At 42.0% G+C, this 18,167-nt stretch overlaps 1 protein-coding gene across 1 annotated transcript in view; it reads left to right on the top strand.

Moving 5' to 3' along the window:
• Nucleotides 1-18,167, top strand: part of SORCS3 (sortilin related VPS10 domain containing receptor 3) — a 279,845-nt gene that overhangs the window by 185,524 nt on the left and 76,154 nt on the right. The window contains exons 7-8 of the mRNA XM_035547545.1: nucleotides 9,425-9,489; nucleotides 16,047-16,165. Of these exons, the coding sequence (XP_035403438.1) occupies nucleotides 9,425-9,489; nucleotides 16,047-16,165 (184 nt within the window). The remainder of the gene's footprint in view (nucleotides 1-9,424; nucleotides 9,490-16,046; nucleotides 16,166-18,167) is intronic.

Raw genomic sequence — 18,167 nt, 5'->3', positions numbered from 1 at the left:
TTAGGTTTTGCTCTCACAATATTTTTGGTTTTCAGGTTTTGATTGAAAATCTTTGAGGGAAGGAGACATGTTCCATTATAATATTGGTTTTAAGGGCAATCTGTAATAGTGACTCCCTAAAGCCATTTCTGGATCTGCTGTAGTTTCTCCAGAATTCGTTTTCTTTCTACAAATCATTAGATTTGAACAATGCGTTGACACTTTGGAATTTACCTTGAGGCTAGAAACCAGCAGAGTATTACTTTTCATTTGGCCTTGTACTTTTCTTTCCCTTTATTGCTCATCCATAACAACAGATTAAGAACCCGACAAAGAGAAGCTCTTGATTCACCTAGAGCTTGGCCATACATCTTTGCTTCTTGGCATGTGGGTAGCACAAACTCCTGTTGCAGCATTCGACCATGAGATTTCTTACTTGAAAAGGGTGATGCTTTGGCGATGGGGACACATGGGAACTCTGCTGTTGTGAAGAGCTGGGAGCCCATCTAGTACTCAGCCCCCTGGTATGATGGAGCATCCCTCTAACTTGGAGCAAATGAACCCACAAAAGCTCTGTGGTGTCTCAGGTCTCTCCTGCTACAGTGTCATTCTTCCACTGATGGAGAGACCTGCAAGTGGCCTTGCCCATTTTATATCTCTCCTCTCTGTGCTGTCTCTGAGGTTACCTTTGTTTTGAGTACAAACCTATCTCATCACAAGACACATGTACAGAACTCCTGTTAGGTTTGCTTTCACCCATCATAGCCACACAGACTGTTTCTGCAGACAGCCTGGCTTTGCAGATGTCTGCTGGAAGAATGCTTTTTGTTTCCTGCTTCTTTGTCTTCTCCTCTTGTGAATGTTGAGACAAATGAGTTTATCTCTCTCAGAAGCTAATTAAGTGTGATTTTTGGGGGCAAGGAACTACATTGATGCATTTATGCTTGCTGGTCCAAAACAGAGTATTTTATTCTCCTCCTCTGTCTTTCTGCTCCTGCCCCACCTCTCCCTCCTCTTCTCTGCCTTTCATGACTGATAGTAAAAAGTCAAAGAATGAAACAAGCCATTTGTTCTCTTCTGGTTAGCATCTGAAATGCAGTGAAACAACAGTCAGAAAAGGTTTGTGATGGAAATACAGTTTTTCACAGCGTCTTTCTCCAAAATGTATAAACTGAATGGCAAATTTATTTCCAGAATGTTAGATGTTATCCCAGGGTGATTCTCTGCAATATTCTGCAACAGGGAATGTGAAGACTCATCCTTCCTTAATTAATACAATGTACAATGCCCGTAGGCATATGGAGCTCATCAGCATACCCTATACATTCTGTCTGTGCCAAGTTTCATGCTGGCATCCCCTCTTTGGACAATTTAAGTTTTATTTTTATTCATCTACTGCTGCATTCATTTATTAAATGATGCTCTCACTCCGAAGCTTTTCAGAGGCACTGTATTCTGCCTTGGAATACAGTGTTAATAACTGAATCACTGAGCCTTAGCATTTCAGGCATGTCATATTTGCTGTAAGAAAGTGTTCATACAAATGAGGGGAATTAAACACACAGTGAACTGAGAATCCTTATTCTGGTGTAACACATTGCTTGAGCAGATCATGTTTAAGATACTTTTGCTAGGAGACAAACTGAGAGCAGTGAGTCTTCTAACCATTGCCTTCCATGGAGAGAAACACCAACTCCAGCCAGGTCCTTGACTGCAGGACTGGCAGGCTGAGCTGATGGGTTCTTTGAGCATGTGTTTTGCTTTTCTAAGTTGGGCCGAAACACGGTTGATTCATGTTTCCTGAAAAAACAAAGCAATAATCTATAGCAATTCCTCATCCACATGACTTACAAAGGAAGATAGCCAAGCACTGGGCAAACATTAATTAACTGGGCTTCTTAATATAGTAGGCACTAAACTAATTTTAAATCAAATGCAGGGAAAGAGCTGAAAGTCACTCAGTATGTCAGTGATCAGTCTGGGAACCGAAACAAAAACCCTGTGCTTGGCTTTCACAGATTTGTGCAAAGCACAGCTGGCTAGAAAATGTAATTTCCCTGATTTATTTATATTTTCCAAAAAGCTGCAAATAACAATAAACACCACCACCCCTTAGACTTCCTTAGATTTTGATCTCCAAAATGGATTCTGTACAAGATAATCTCTGTGTTTTGGTGTTCCCCTTCCTATACTATTTTTCAGTATTTTTTCCCTTCCTATTCCAAATAAAGAAGGATGATGAGGGAAGAAAGGCGTGAGAAAGAAGAAAGCTGAAAATATGTCATTTTTTAGTATTTCCAAAAATAGATTTTTATTCTTATTTCCTTGAAGGACTTGAAATCTAAAATACTGGAAAAACGAATTCTCTAAAAAGTGTCCTGTCCTTCAGAAAACAGAACAGAATCAAATCCTTCCATTGGAAAATGTTTCCAATTTATCCACCATAAAGTTTGCAGACTTGTAGTGACAGGTGAATATCCTCTCTACTTTTTAGGAGTGCTTTCCTCAAAGTAAGCCTCACTGTGTTAGATGCACATGGGACAGGGCTGATAGTATATCATGTGCTGAATCTTTGAGACACCTTTAAGACAAAAACGTCTTAGCTGGACGAGCTGATGCTTCATTAGTTCCACCATATTTTGATCCTCTTGCTTTTATTTCTCAGGAGAAACCTTCAGGACTGCTTTTACACATCAAGGTTCAGGTGTACCAAGCTGAGGCAGGAGCAGCAGGCTGCATGGAAGTAGCTTATTTAGTCTGAAAGTAAGCAGCAGAACTGTGACTGCACCTGGGAACGTACCCACTATGAGTGCTGGTTTGACATAGCTGACAGATCTGCTCCCTGCATGAGGCTCAGGCCCCAGGAGAAGTTATTTCAGGCAGCACTGGGAAATTAGGATGCCACCTCCAGCATATGCCTTGCCTGTGCTGCTGGTGCTTTCAAACAGGTCTGTGAGTGAGGTTCTTCACCCTTCTGCCCACATATTTTTCAGTGTTTATTTCACAAAACTTCACTTAGGTGTATTGGGAGTCATAGTATGGGTAAAACAAGAGGTACCTTACATAGTATAGGTAAGGTACTTTGGTTTTGGTATTAGCATATGGGGTGAAGAAAAATGTAAATCAACAGCAGCTTTGTTCAGTTGACAAATATCCTTTAAAGATTCAGTGACATTTCTTTCCCATTGCTGTTAATTTCTGAGATATAAAAGAGTCACCTTCTTTTATTCAATTAGAAGAGGAAAAAAATGTTTGTGTGCAGCAGAGACTGCTGTCATGTGGCTTCTCCACTGATCTGTAAGGTGGTTGAGTCTAAATATCAGCCTTTCCCTCAATGAAAGAATTGACTTAGGCCTCTCTCCTCTATGTCTATGAAACTTGTAGCAACTTTGTAGTTCTGGGACCTTTAATCCACTATGAGTTTGCAGGATATTAATTCAGGTATCCAGCAGGTAGTGGGGATGGGATACAGTTAGTCAGGTACATGTATGTAGATGTGTGTCCACAGCTTGTGTGTGTGTTTTCATAAGTTTGTTTGCTTTGATAGGAGGAGGCAGAACACCTGCTCAAAATTCACTGGGTCCTTTTTACAAAGCATTGGCTTTGTTGAAAAGAAATTAGATGAGAAAAAGTACTTGGCAAATGTTTTTGCCTTATCTAGCAAGCTAAGTCTTGCAACAATTACTTTTGCTGATGTCCAGAATTGTAGCACCATAGAAATTAGCACTGGGAAAGAAGTAGAAAGCTCCGGGGACCTGGCTAAGACACTTTCTTACAGTGTCTTCCTGCACAGATTATTTTTTTTCTAAGCTGTGTTTCAATTATACTGTGCAAAGAGGTGTTTTATCCATTACTCTTCAGAGACCTCATCACATCCTACCCCATCCAGCAACATCTCCCCTGTTTAGCCACAGGGAATGATGCCGTATTTATGTGTTTAATAAATACATTATTTCCCCAACTATATATATATAGTTTTCCCCAGCCGTAGTACTTTACGACATGTTGTAAGCCTGAAGTGTATGTGGTTTGTGTGCACATTGGCTGTTATGTGTGCACAGCCAGTGCCTGGTGGGATCGAGTTTAAGGCTTGGCTCTAGCAAATATCAGGAAAACACAGAATCCACTTGATCACCTGAAGGCAACTCCAATTATTGATACTGAGGCAACGTGATGGAGAAGGCAGTCTGTTGGCCTTTGGCCCATGTTGAAAAGGCATGTGTAATTCAGCAAGGAAACTGTGTGAGAAGATCCACATCAGTTGAACAGGAATTGTCTGGATCAGTTTCCCATACAGACTGCCCATATAGACATGGCCTTTTTGTTGCTCGGATGAGTTAGTCACATGTACTGCTTGCCTGGTACCATCCAGAAGTGTTTGTTCACTTCTGGGGCAGGCTACAATTAAAATTGCAACGGGCTAATCGGCAACATCCACTAATTTAATTGTAACTGCCTACAGCAAGAGGATGTGTTTTCCCCCCTTTACATATTATTCCACAGTAAATGTGACTTGTTCCTTCCTATTTCCAGTCCTTATCTATGGCACAACATCCTGCTAAGTAGTCTCCATCTGTTTCCTCTGTCTCTTTGTGTGAGCAGTCACAATTACCTTCAGTCTGACGTCCCAACCTGCAAAAATGAGTTTCTAAGTTGGCATCTTGGGGAAGTCTCAATCCGTTTTAAAAGTTTTGTTTTTATTTTCAATGCCAGAGCTGCTGAATGCCATCTTGACTGCAAGGCACACCCCCGGCAAAGTGCTCAGTCTAGCAGATCCCAGACGAAGTTTGAAAGCCTGAACCCTGTGACCTGATTTTTGACCTTATTACATACCCTCGACTCAAATGTTGCTGAGGTCCAGTGATAACTCCCTTCCACACCCGTAATGAATGGGTCCAGGAGATGGAGGATTAGAACATCTCTTATTCTCTGTTGATGGTTTAGGGAACAGGGATCAACAGCAGGCAGTCTGAATTGCTCAGCAGTTTTGATCTAAGATGCTAGAGTAGCTAAATCTCAATGCTGCTGTTCATCATTAATGCCTGGTGTCTGGAAAGTACAGGGGAAAAAAATGCAAAATGGCCAATTCCAGGGAAAGGCAGTGGAGTTAGTAGAATCAGTGAGCTGACGTGTGCAGTAGGGCAGGTAACCCAGACTGAAAGTTTGTGCGTTTCTTTTTTCTTTTCTTTGCATATGCTTGCATTTTTCATTTTGAACTATATTGTGTCTTACATAGAAACATTTTAGGAATATCTATTTAAAATGTAGAATACTGTGTTTTCCTTGCTCTTCTTGCTTGCTCTCCCTCCGGGTCAGAGATTAAATATTATTGGAACAGCATAGTAAATGCATCCATGCACAATGCTCTGCCCTCAAGATAGAAGTAAGAATTTTGCCAGGGTCCTGTCTGTCCTTAACCTTTCAAGAGCAGAGACTCCTCACCTGAAAAGAAGGGAGGAAAGATCTTGTGAAATCAAAGAACTACCATGAGAACAAAAAGAAAAGCAACAGAAGATAGAGAAAAAGTAACCATTGCTTCTTTCCTGATGGGATTCAGAGGTAGTTTGAATTCTTAATTGGCCAGTGATCCTGTGCCAGCTGCAACACTAGCTGCAGGCTCCCCATTTCAAAAACCGCTTCTGCAGCAGTCAGGGAACATGTCAGCAGGAAAAAATGACCTTTCCTGTCACTTCTGGCTGCATCTTCTTTTCTCAGCATTTTTTTTTATCTGGGTGGTGATAAATGAATGAGGATGGTGGAGGATGTTGATTTAGCATGGTTTGTCACAGTGTGCACCCTTTTTTTCCCCCCTGGGCCAGCCAGGGCAACAACACACATGGATGCCTTTTGTGGGCCTTGATCTGGTTTTTGCTATTTGGAGTTTGTGCATGTGCAAAATAGAGTTGAGCTGTGCCTAGAGTCTGAGGTGTGACCATGAGGCACAAAAAATGTTTTCAAGCTGGGCTTGTGTTTCTGAGTGTTGTTAACTACTCTTTCCTTTGAAAGAGAGCTGTTTTTCAGCCAGAGGGCAATGAAGCCCCTTCCCATCCAGCCTGCTCTGCGGGCTCTGCTTGGTTGTACAGAACATGCAAAGGAAAGGTAAGTCACAGGATGCTGACATCTCTCCTCATCATATTTAAGTTGCTCAAATAGTTTTGAGCAGTGCATCCTGCAAATGTCATACAGAGGAAGAAAGGATGAGAAAATGTAAGGCTGTGAAGGTTTCTTCTGTGTTTACCTTCTTGTATTGCCAGACCTGAGAGGTTGATGTAATGAGCTCTCAAGACAAGCTAAGTTACCACGGAGGATGAAGGAATAGCTTTACAGTCTGTGTGCGTGTTTGCAGGTGTGCTCCAGGACCTGTGTTCACATCTTGCTTTTTCCACTGCCTAACTTTTTTGCATTCTTCACATAAAGCTTCTCCAGACAAACAATGAGAGACCATATACTGAAAATACCCGTATTCAGGAGTCAGAAGCACTGCAAAAGCAAAGCCATTGTCTCTGCCAGTGGGAACAGACTCGAGGGGAGGCATGAAGAAACAGCGCTGAGTGGGGATTTGTTTTCAGTCAGAGGCTTTGATAGAAGAGAACAACTAGGTTTGGGAGAAGGAAGTATGACCAATGCATTACTTTACAGGGTTGTTATCTGTCTGTAGATAACAGGAGCTTGTTTTGCTTTTGGGCTGCAGGAGGTTGCTTTGTGAGCTTTTCCACTTGAAGTACGGCATTCAGTGAGCAGAGAAGTACTGGGGGATGCTGTATGCCGGTCCTTTTGAAGTCGTCCTTGTTCTGAAAAGAACCATCAGGCTTGTCAAAACTAATTAAGGAAACAAGTAGATGGCACTGGGAAGGAGATTCAAGTTAGACTGACATGTTCCGGGAGACTCCTGTCTCGTGTGCTCACATAACAGGAATTATAAGTGGAATGGATCCACAGAGCTGTGTATGCAAACTCACAACGGTAATAAGTATTCTGGCTTTTATCTGGAAATGCATAGATTCGACTAATTTCAGTCCCTTTTAAGATGGATAGCATTGTGGCACCCCTCATATTGATGCTTCCTTTCTGGGCTAGCCCCTTTGCTGTGGGGGAGGCACAGTGCCCCCTCTGCCTGGAGGGGGAGTGGGTGACACTGGCATTGGCAACACAGCCAATGGCTCTGTGCAAAAGTCTAGTGTCTGGCTTTGAGAAGGAAATCTGGCGAGTGCAGCCTCTAGAGCGATGGCTGGATTTAATAGAAAGCCTGCTGGTAAGGGCCGTGGGGTGGATTCCTAAAGTGTTCCCAACCTCTGCCAAAAAGTGCTGAAATTGCTGGTCCCTTTTATAGAGTTATAATGCATGGAAAGCACGTTCCTCTGTCCCGTTTGGTGAGTCACAAGTGAGAGTCACGATCGCTGAACAGCTGAGAACAGCGTTTATGGCTCATTGTGGAAAAAAGCAGAACGATTTTGCTATGGACTGGAAAGATGTGCTCTTCCTATGTACTGGGAAATAATGATGCTGCACTCTGTAGTGTTTTTCACTGACATTTTAAGGGATTTCCTATCAGTCCTACTGTCACTTTTAACACTACCTGGATCTTTCAGAAGATTTGACACTGATAATTGCATGGTCACAGGGACTCTGGCCCGTCCTGGCATCCTTTCTGATAACGCACAGTGCTATCTTCTTTGTGGCATCACCCTGAAACTGGTGGTAGTGATTAGGGAACAGGCTATATCTCACCAGGAGTGGCAATGATGAAAGCTCTGCCTGCACGGCTTTGTTTTGCTGTGTTGTTTTTTGCTATGGTTCACGGTGTGTTGTGAGTAGGCTCGCTATTGAAGCGATGCTCTAAGTTAACGAGCAGAGCCAGTTTCGGGTACCTCCACTCTGGGTCATACTGAGCTGTTTTGGCATTTGCAGCACTGGCTGATCTTAGCTGAACCCTGGCACATACATGTGTTTGTTGTTGCTTCAATCGCTTTTTCAGCTCCACAAAAATATATCAGAGCATCTGTATTTGGTATGCTTTTTTTTTGAAATGTTTTAGCTGTTGATGCCCCAAGGATTAAAGCAGCAAAAGGTTGTGGTAAAAATGTTACAGAACATTAGGGAATTGTGAACGTTGGCTGGCTCAGAGGGAATCTATTATTTACAATCTACTGTATCAAATTCAGCTTCCACCAAATTAGAAACTGATTTTTGTCGTTGTCCCTTTTTAATCTAACCCTTTAGTTAACTCGGGAGAAGCAGCTCCATAAATCACGTGGACATCTATGGATATTTTTTCCCCCTGCCAGCCATTGCTAGGAATAAATGTTCATCTCCCAGTGATTCTTATCAGCCAGTACACTAAGAATAATATTTCTGTTCTGGACTTGACTTTCCCTCTGCCAAGAGGAAAATTGTCTTTCTAATGTACCTTGCAAAACATTTTTAGGGAGTAAAATAAATTAAAAAAAAACACATGAAGATTTGCTTTGAGGTGCTTGGGTTTCAGCTAGTGGGTTTAGAGAAGTTCATGCCTTATTTCATAATTTTGAAGGGCGAATGATAAATAATGTCTTACATTTCTTTATCTGAACTTTACCATGCGTTTGTACATCCATTGAAAACGGGGAAACTGAGAGCCTGGAGAAGAGGAGGCTCAGGGGCAACCTTATCGCTCTCTGTAGGTACCTTAAAGGTGGCTGTAGCGAGGTGGGGGTTGGTCTATTCTCCCACGTGCCTGGTGACAGGATGAGGGGGAATGGGCTAAAGTTGTGCCAGGGGAGGTTTAGGTTGGATGTTAGGAAGAACTTCTTTACTGAAAGGGTTGTTAGGCATTGGAATGGGCTGCCCAGGGAAGTGGTTGAGTCACCAGCCCTGGAGGTCTTTAAAAGACGTTTAGATGTAGCCCTTAGTGATATGGTTTAGTGGAGGACTTGTTAGTGTTAGGTCAGAGGTTGGACTAGGTGATCTTGGAGGTCTCTTCCAACGTAGGCAATTCTGTGATTCTGTGAGATAAATGGTAGCAAGATTGCACAGCAAACCAGGAACAGATCTTGCCTCACTATTCAGCTGAGTAAAAACCCTTTTTAATTTTCTGTTTATAAGCATGTGGCTGCTGTGTCCTCATCTTTCTTGCCGCATGAAAACAGAGCTCTGGTTTTGATGGATCTTGGAACCAGCTAGCTTTGCCACCACAAGAATGGTTGCTGTATTCTTGATCTTGGAGACAAGGGACAGGTTGGCTCATTCACCAGCAGCTGGAGGGGTAGTTTATAGGCTAGCACATAGTCCCTGGGAGCAGGCTGCATAGGAACATAGAAGAGACAACGAAGAGGGTAGGAGGTAGGGACCTACATGCACAGTGTCACAGGGTTGAACTGTTTTTGCTTTTCCTCACTTTGTCCATCTGACAGCAGCCTTTTACCTCACCTGATGTTGTCATTTCTGTTTTTTTCTCTCTTCCCCCTAGGTCAGTGGCGGGTTTGGATAAAGAACCAGACCTTGTACACATGGAAGCCCGGACAGCTGATGGACGTGAGTGCCTGGAGCCAATGCTGAAAAAGTGTACTTTGAGCCCAGAATGGAATGGGAATTGAAATTCACTTTGCTCATTTTGTCTCCCCATTTACATTTTAATTGATAGGAAAAATGTGGGTCATGGGGTTTGATGTGAGACATATTTTTATCCTTCGACCCTGGGGGAGAATTCAGAGGCGGCAGGGCTTCTGTCTGTGGAGAGGATGGGCAGAAGCACAATCTGTTGAGCTACGGAGCAGTCTATTCTGTTCACTATTTAACTTTTTTTCGGTATCACGTATTTTACGTGATTCATGTATGAATCATGAAGAGCTGAGTTGCCATCGCTGTGCAGTACAGCCTCCATGCATTTCCAGAGGTGTTCAAAACAGTTAAGTTCTTCCTAGGAATCTGAGAAATTGCTCACGGTCAGACTTCTGTGGCCAGAATGTCTCTATGCCCCATGGACCCTTTGACTCATTTTGAAAGGATTTTTCAGTTTTGCCTAGGATGTGTGAATAGGTCCTCCATACCAAAACGTTACATGCCTTGAAGAGATGCCTGGATCTGAAGTAAGAAATAGGAAAAACAAAACAAAATCTTAACCCCTCACTGAAATGAATCTAGCCACATTTTCAGTAGAACAGATTCCTCTGTAACAAACCTCCAGCAAAAAACAATGTGTATTAGGAAACTGATTTTCTCCACCACTCTCTCTACAGTGCTTTAGTTATTTCTTACAGGATTTGTAGCATGTTAATGCATCTCTTTCTGGGGGTGAAGCCAACATTACTCCAGCTCAATGCTACACACCTGTGGGATGTATCCCTTTTATGCTACAGGGACAGCGTAGAAAAGCAGCATAAGACTCAGGTTGTAGAGGATTTCTAAGGGGAAAAGACTTCATTTTTGTTGGTTGCAAACTTTTTTGCTTTAGTCAAGTGCTGTGTAGGCCAGATGCTGTGTGAATGAGCTTCTGTCTATCAGGGTGACTTCTCTGAGGCTGTGGATCTTCTAAAATCATTCATTGGCCTCCCACTGCTATTTAGTGATGGCAGCTGAATAAATAACCAGGCAATAAAAGCTCAGGAGTGACAGCTGTTTGTTGAATATGGGGAAAGAGCAAAACAGGCTGGCAGGTGGGTGGGCAAGGTAGGGAGGCTTCTTCAGTGTCTTTGCAACTGCATATGCAGTTGTAGAGATTCTAGAAGTGGCAAAAAACAAGTAAAGAAGTAAGTAGGCAAACAAACTGCTGATGAGGGCTGTTTTCAAACTAAGTTTACACTTGGCTCACCCAGCTATTTGAATACTGGATGTGTCAAGGATGTAGATGCTTCATTTGAAAGATGTCTCCCCCATTCACAGACAGCTCTCTTCCTTTGGGCCCTGTTTGCTTGGGGGGTTGCTGTATGTTCTTGTTTCAACATATAAATTCAGCATTTTGAAATTGGCTGTTGATGTTATTGAGGGTTTCCCTGGAAGTCAGGCTTGAACAGTAGCGTCAGCAAAACAGGCCCATTGCAAAGCATCGTCCCAGCAGGTGGGACCCAGTGGGCTGTGCTGGCCCTGCTGGGGTGTCCTGTTGGGGAACAGCTCCAAAAGGACTCATCTCCCAGCCAAACACAGCACAGAAGAATCATATTGCTCCAATTAGAGTTTTTAAGGCTTAAAAACGATGTTAGCTTGTGTTATAAAACATCGACTGCCTCAGAGCTATAGGCTCACCTGGTGTGAAATGGTACAGCTCTGTGTGCCTAGGAATGGCAGGCTGAACTTTCCTTCTGGCTGGCTCCATAGCAAAAATGGTCCTTCATGCTCTCACTGAAGTGGCTGAGGCACTTAGACCTGCTGGAAAATGAGGTCCCTGCAATTATCTCCTCTTAGCTGGAAAGTTTGTGAGTAAAGTTTTCCCTCAGTGGTTGGCAGGAGGAAAAGGAGGCTTTTATGATGCCTCTTAGGTCATTCTGGTGGCTCAGGCATTTACCTGATGCATTAAGAGACAGAGATTTGAGTATTCCCTTTGCTTGGCTCTAGTCAAGAACTAGAATCCCTGTCTTCAGTGCCCCTGACCATTTTAAAAGTACACGATTCTTCTAGAGGGGCATTTGTCTTTGGTGTGTGGTATTTGGGATTAGAATCCTGAACTTGATATTTTTTCTTTCTTTCTTTGTTTTTTTTTTCTTTCTTTTAATTCTTTTAATTTCTTTTTTTCTTCTTTTTTTTTCTTCTTTAACAGTAATTACTCATGGGATCCAAGAACTGATCTAATACTGATTCAGACACTGGAGCCTAAAATACATAAATACATTGCATGGCTGGGAACAAACAGGTGGCGGGACACGCTAGAGTATCATTCATCCATAAGTGAGTCAGGGCTATCAATAAACTCATGGAGCTGGGGGGTGAAAGTCCTGTTCACTCTTCTGTTGTATGTCCTTTGAGACATCTTGCTCCATGGGTATTGTCTGTCTGGTCATTAGGAGTGGTCTTCAAACATAATCTAACCCAGTACATTGTCTCTCTGAATATTTGCAAGATGCTGTGAATTCCAGCGCCTAGCTGATCTCAAGCTGTTCCTGTCTTTTACAGCAGATGAAAATTTTCACTTTTTTTTTTTTTCAACATCTTGGCAGAGCTATTGTAGCTGAATAATAATCTAGGCTTGCGTTTCTAAATTATAAAAACATGTAGGAGCCTTGGGCACTGTACCTTCTGCCTGGGTGTAATAGCGGGAAGGATGGGGCTGAATGCAAGGGAGCTAATACAAATACATGGACACAAGCACCCACAAGTGCTCCTAGGAAAGATATATTAAACTTCATGATGTTCAGTGAGATAATCTCCTCACTCACAGGTATGATACAATAAACAATATTTTAATTACAGAGAAACAGTAAATTAAAAAGAAAGACAAACCTTACCTGAAAGATAAAACAAGATAATGGTAACTAATTCCTGGTGAATAATAACACACTCCAGATTCTCAGTGTGGGTAACCATGTTAATTAACAATGGGGAGGTGTTTTGAGCGCCTCAACTGGAAAATGGATATGCCTCTGGGAAAGCCACTCCATAATCCTAAATGAAATAAATTTGTCAGGAGGGTTTGTGTGGAGGCATGGATGTTGGGATTGGAGCTGCAGCAAAACCTTCAGGCTGCTTGATGTCCATATTGCTGCATTCACGGATGGGCTGAGAAAATAGCTGGATGTTAGGTTATAAGCACAAGAAGTTTTTGAGGCCAGCTAGGAAATAGGGGGCACTTCTCAACTCTTTTTGCAGTGAAAAGAAAAACAAACAAAAAGAATGAAAAAGACTAATTCTGCTGTAGTCCGAGACATTATATAAACTGGAAATAATCCCCAGATTGAAGCCAACTTCTCTTAAGGCATGCGTCTCCCACTGAAAAGTAGGCGAGGCTTCATAGGGCTGCACAGCTTGGGCGCATGCCACCTGCCCCTCTGGGGAGCTATCCTTGGACAGGAACTTGGGGTTGTTTCTTGCTTTCAGTCATACTCACATATGAGCTGAGTGCTGGGCAGATAACGCAGGGGCAGTTCACCATTTGACTTGCAGAAAAATGTGAGATGTTCTGGGAATTTAAATGTTAAAAAGGAGATGCTGATGATTTTAGAAGATAGTTGTGTAGGGTCTTCTGGGATTATTACTTTGGACTTTTGATCTTCGGCTTCCATTCAGCTGAAGAAAACCAGCCTTTCTGGCCTTGAAATTTTGGCCTTTGCAAAAAATAATAATAATAATAATAATAAAATCCTCAGAGTTTTGGAATAATCTAATTTTAAACTGTTGGTTTGGGTTTTTCTCTAGTCTGATCCTCTGGCCTTGCAAAATATCCACATCAAGATTTGTTACACTGCATGGCATTTTTTCTTGCTTAGATGTTACTGTTTATTATACCCTGTCATATTTTTACCTGACTTTTAAAGGGAATTTTGTGTTTTAAAGGGGTGTTTTTTTGTGTGTTTTTAAAGGGATGTGTTTTAATGGGAATTATTTTTCATTTTATGTGGGACATCAGGAAGCAACTCAAAATTAAACTTAGTTTTATATCCAAAGACAGGTTTGAAGTTTTTTTTTTTTTGTTGTTGTTGTGCCTATGTTTTCTTCTGCAGGTTTTGTGTTGTAAAATATATGAAAATAAATAAACAAGTTACTAAATGGAAAGTGGATAGGGCACTACCCCCCTTCTCTACCACCAACTTCCCGTGAATATTAATCGGGTGCCATTCTTTGAGTATGTTTGATTGCTGGTGTAACACACTCGAAATGACACATTTCTCAGTAGGCAGGAAGCTAGTTGTCATGTCAACACTTGTGGTTTATTTGCATTTATTTGTGACAGGTTTTTATTCCTTCTCCCATTCTGTCACTCAGCAGCAGCAAATTATCCCCTTTTTGGATAGATAAGAATATCCAGGCGACTGTGTGGGAGAACACAGTGGTGGGAACGAGCTGCTAAAAATACAGCTCCTGACCCTTCCTCCTGGTTCTGCCTAATTTTAGTGCTACCTCGAAGAACAGGTCAAGGCTGCTGAGCTTTTTGGGTTGAATGACAATATGTAAGACCCTCTTGTTTTCTCAGGAGTTTCTTCCACCCACTGTAAAGATGCCTTAGATTCCACATTCAGGACCTAAACAGCAATTCTGGGTGAAGTCTGTGTACATCAGTTGATGAAAAGCCTTTAGTTATCCCAGCTGAGGGTCTGACCCCTCTACTGCTGCTGGTATTTTATGCTGGGAGAAAGCACAGCCCTTCTGCTAGCCCAGTTATTTGGCACTGTCTCTACATCAGACATGTTCCACCATACACCATATGCATTAATTACCTCTAGATACTCTGAGCTGGCACTGGCAACTGTTACTGCTGCTTTAGCATCATCACTGGGCTATGTTTTCAGTGTAGGGCCAGATGTATGCAACTGCTCTGAATCAGCCATGTAGCTCTTATTAACCTGGAATTCGCAGTGTCTCTACCAGGTCTGCAGCCTTTAAACACAGGCTTTTAGTGGCGCAGACATTTATCAGATTAACATTTGGTTGATTTTTTTTTTAATTCTTTTGACCTGCTTTGTGTTCTTTTTGCATTCTTCAGGTCTGTCGGTGGGACTAGGCAGTGGAAGGTGAACCTGCCAAACTTTGTGAATCTGTCTTTGAACGTGAGAAGGCAGTTAGCTGAGTGTCAGAGGATCTCAGTTGTGCCCCCACTGCTTTGCAGTTAAACACATTTTGCTGTTTCTAAAGACACAGATGAAGGACAATGGCAGAGGTTATGGGATGGACAATCCTGTAAGAAATTTTGCTAGGCTAGTTGCACCCCCTTTCAACTTCTTTTATCCTTTTGGGTTAGTTCAGCAAGATTCTTGTTAATACGTGCAGTCATGGGAACTAAAACCACTGCACTAAGCTCACCTTAGTCATTACAAACTCACTGTTTTCATCCTGAATGGTATGTTCTCACCCTTTGTAGAAAAGTCAACAAGTGCTTGAAGCTAAGAAGCCTGTAAAAGTGCTGCATAGTAAAAGATATGACCCTTTTATCATTGCAGCCATCATTTTAGTTGTATTTTCATTTTCTCCCTAATGTGCAGTTTTCAGAAGAGCAATTGAAAGGCAGAGATGGCATATTTAGATTACATACATCCAGAGACACAATGCCGTGATTGTTCTGTTTCATGAGATCCTTTCTTAGCCTGAGTGAAATGACGCTTAATCCCCTGTAACCTCTGCCAGTTTGTTGGAGGTGAGCCTGTCTCTTCTTGCCCCTCTGAGCATCTGGCTATATATCTGCTTTCTCATCCAGGCCCCTCTATTGAAGCATCTTGACTACCTTATGTTGTCTTGACATTGTTCTCCCAGTCGTATTCCTTCTCTCAAGTAATGCCAAGGACTGGCAGGGCATCCCATTACTGTGGGGGTCTTCCTGTCCTCTCTCCAGGCAGAAGCATTTTACACGTATTGCATGTAGCTACTGTTAGGACTCTTCAGCTAATCATGCTATTTCATGTCCATGGTGTTTTCCTACCTAGCTTATATATGGCTATAATAACTGTTAATTTGGTGATAAACTTATAATTTTCACAGCAGAATAAATTAAACTTAATAGCGCTGGTTTGGACTTCTTTTTCTCCTTGCATGCTAGTCCCACAATAAAAAACAGATATCAGGATAGGGTATTTTAGGGGGAGAATGTAAATATAATACTCAGTAGGACAGTGGAATGGATAAATTCCACCTAGGTGGCTTTTGAAATCTTTTCATCTCTGTATGGTATCATCATCGGTTTACTGATGCATTTATGATCTGTACCCTCCACTTGTCAGAGGCATATCTGCACAATGGGAAAGGGAACAGTGGGTATGAAAGTGTGATGAATTCCTGACTCCAGTGAGCAGTTACAGTTTTAAAGGTCAGAGGTGGATCATGCAATAATGTCTAGCTAGTTGGAGATGAGATTAAGACTTCCCTTCAGAGACCTTCTTCTGAGCTGCTGATGACATTTTCAGACAAGGTTTCTACATGGGTATTTCTCATGTGTACATATTCTCCCATTACAGACACCCACTATTTGACCTGTCGGATCCAGGAGTGCTCAGAGACCAAAAGGACTGGGCCATTTTCACGCTCCATTGACATCAGCTCCCTTGTTGTTCAGGATGAATATATCTTCATCCAGGTATGTTGACTTGATGAGAACATGACAAGAATTCTGCCTGCACAAGGTATTTGTTCTGGGGAAGAGAGAAGGCATATTCTTAGGACAAGTGTGTGGGACTGCAAACCGTAAGAGCAGGGAGTCTATATCCACCTACTGTAGATTGGCAATGCAGTCTGAGACAACATAATTGATCTCTGTTCCTCACTTGTCTCATGTTGAATCTGATATATTTTAAGTTTGCTCATCGATAATCATGAGGGTCCACGTGTTTCACAGAAACTCTAACTTGCTATTGTTGTGTCTACTTTGAAATTGCAAAGAAGTTACTGTGAACTGAAAAGAACAGAGAAGAGCAAAGGAAAGGAGTGAGTGATCATTTTAACAAATGGAAGGTTTATGCTAATTTGACAGTCGAGTAATGCTAATGGATTGAACAAAGATTTGTAGTGGGAGGTAAAATAGCAGAGAGATTGGAAAAAAGATGTTACAGGACACCTTCAAGGTAGAAGATGGCTGTAAATTATCCAGCTAGTTGATGAGGGTTTTGTAGATGAGGAGGAAGTGGCAGAACTTAAACAAGAAACTTCAAGTTTTTGAGATTTTCTGAGAAAACATGGGCTGAATGATATGAGGCCATTTCTCCATATTTCATAACTATGGAGTTGTGAGAAGAATCATACGGTGTCTAAGAGAAATTCCCAAAGATGTGCCATTCAAGTGAAGACCATAATCTAGGCTGCAGTAATTCCAGGATGTAGAGAACTAGAGAAGTCAGGAGACAGAGATCAGACGTGATAATGGTATCTAGATGTCCCCCTTGATGAGGGGTGGGAATGAGATGAGATGAAACTTTAATCCAGGTGGTAAAGGAAAGACACACGCTTCCTTTTTTGACTGGGTTAAGTAAAGCTCCTATTTTTTTTTTAAATTGTAAATATCCAAATTGTAAATTCTGCACCATTTATTGTGAAATTATTCTTAAAAACAGAAGTTTAGGTGAGAAGGCTGATAATCTGTGCTGGGATAAGGTGAAGGACTGGATCCATATGACCTGGGAAGACTGCAATATAGAAAATGGATGCACATGAGTAGCATTGGCAGTCTCCTCCTCATGTGAGCAGGAGAGTGAGCTGCCCTGGAGAAGGCTGATTGTTATGGAAGCCACAGCCCGCCTCGTTCCCTCCATGACACCCAGCCTTCCACCACTTCTTTTGGCATCGGGGGGAGGCCTGCTGCTAGAATACACCGAGAGTGTAGCTGTTGCAGCTTAGTCATGATTTCACTAGAGGCAAAGGCAATCAGTAAATGCTTTTACTCACCAAGGAGTATTTTTGAAAGACATTGTTAATCTGGAGGTTTATATCTGGCTGAGGGCATTGTGGAGCATCCAGTTCTTTATGGTTAGCTTGAGGTCTCGCAGACATTCCTCATTCCATGGCTCTCCCTTGTATTAAAAGAAGGCTGCTCTGTGTAGAAGCTTGAGCTTGCAGTGATGGCATCTGCCTGTGTGTGCACTCCTCTGACTTAAATTAGCAATGAGTGGAAACAATGGCTTCAAGTTAAAAAAAAAAAAAAAAAAAAAAAAAAAGAAGTTTGTATACAAGCGCGTGTGTATATGTAATACTTCAAGTGACTTGAATGCCCTTGGCACTGTTTTATTTCAACGTTATGGGTATTCAGAGTGAAAATTATATACCCCCACTTCTTAAAAATTTTAAATGCACAAACTAAACATTTCTACTGGTTTGGGCAGGCAGGACACTCTCCTTTCACAGCTTGCCTATTGCTTTTCCCTCTTTTTTGCATCCCACTTGTGGGAATGCAAAAAATGCCTGGAAACTGGGCATGAACTGAGCCCGTGTAGTTCTCAAGCAAGACGCAGACACTTCAGATTCACAGCACACCCCTTTCTGAGCTGAAGGTGTGTTAAATCCACCGTGTCCAGCATGTGGTCGATGGGCTTTGCAGAGTGTTTGCATGGTACATATGTAGGAGTACTGATATGTCCTGGATGTATTAA

Source organism: Cygnus atratus, chromosome 7 (assembly GCF_013377495.2).
Source record: "Cygnus atratus isolate AKBS03 ecotype Queensland, Australia chromosome 7, CAtr_DNAZoo_HiC_assembly, whole genome shotgun sequence".
NCBI lineage: Eukaryota > Metazoa > Chordata > Aves > Anseriformes > Anatidae > Cygnus > Cygnus atratus.
Note: the sequence above shows the minus strand (reverse complement) of the source record. Positions and strands in the feature narration are given on the sequence as shown.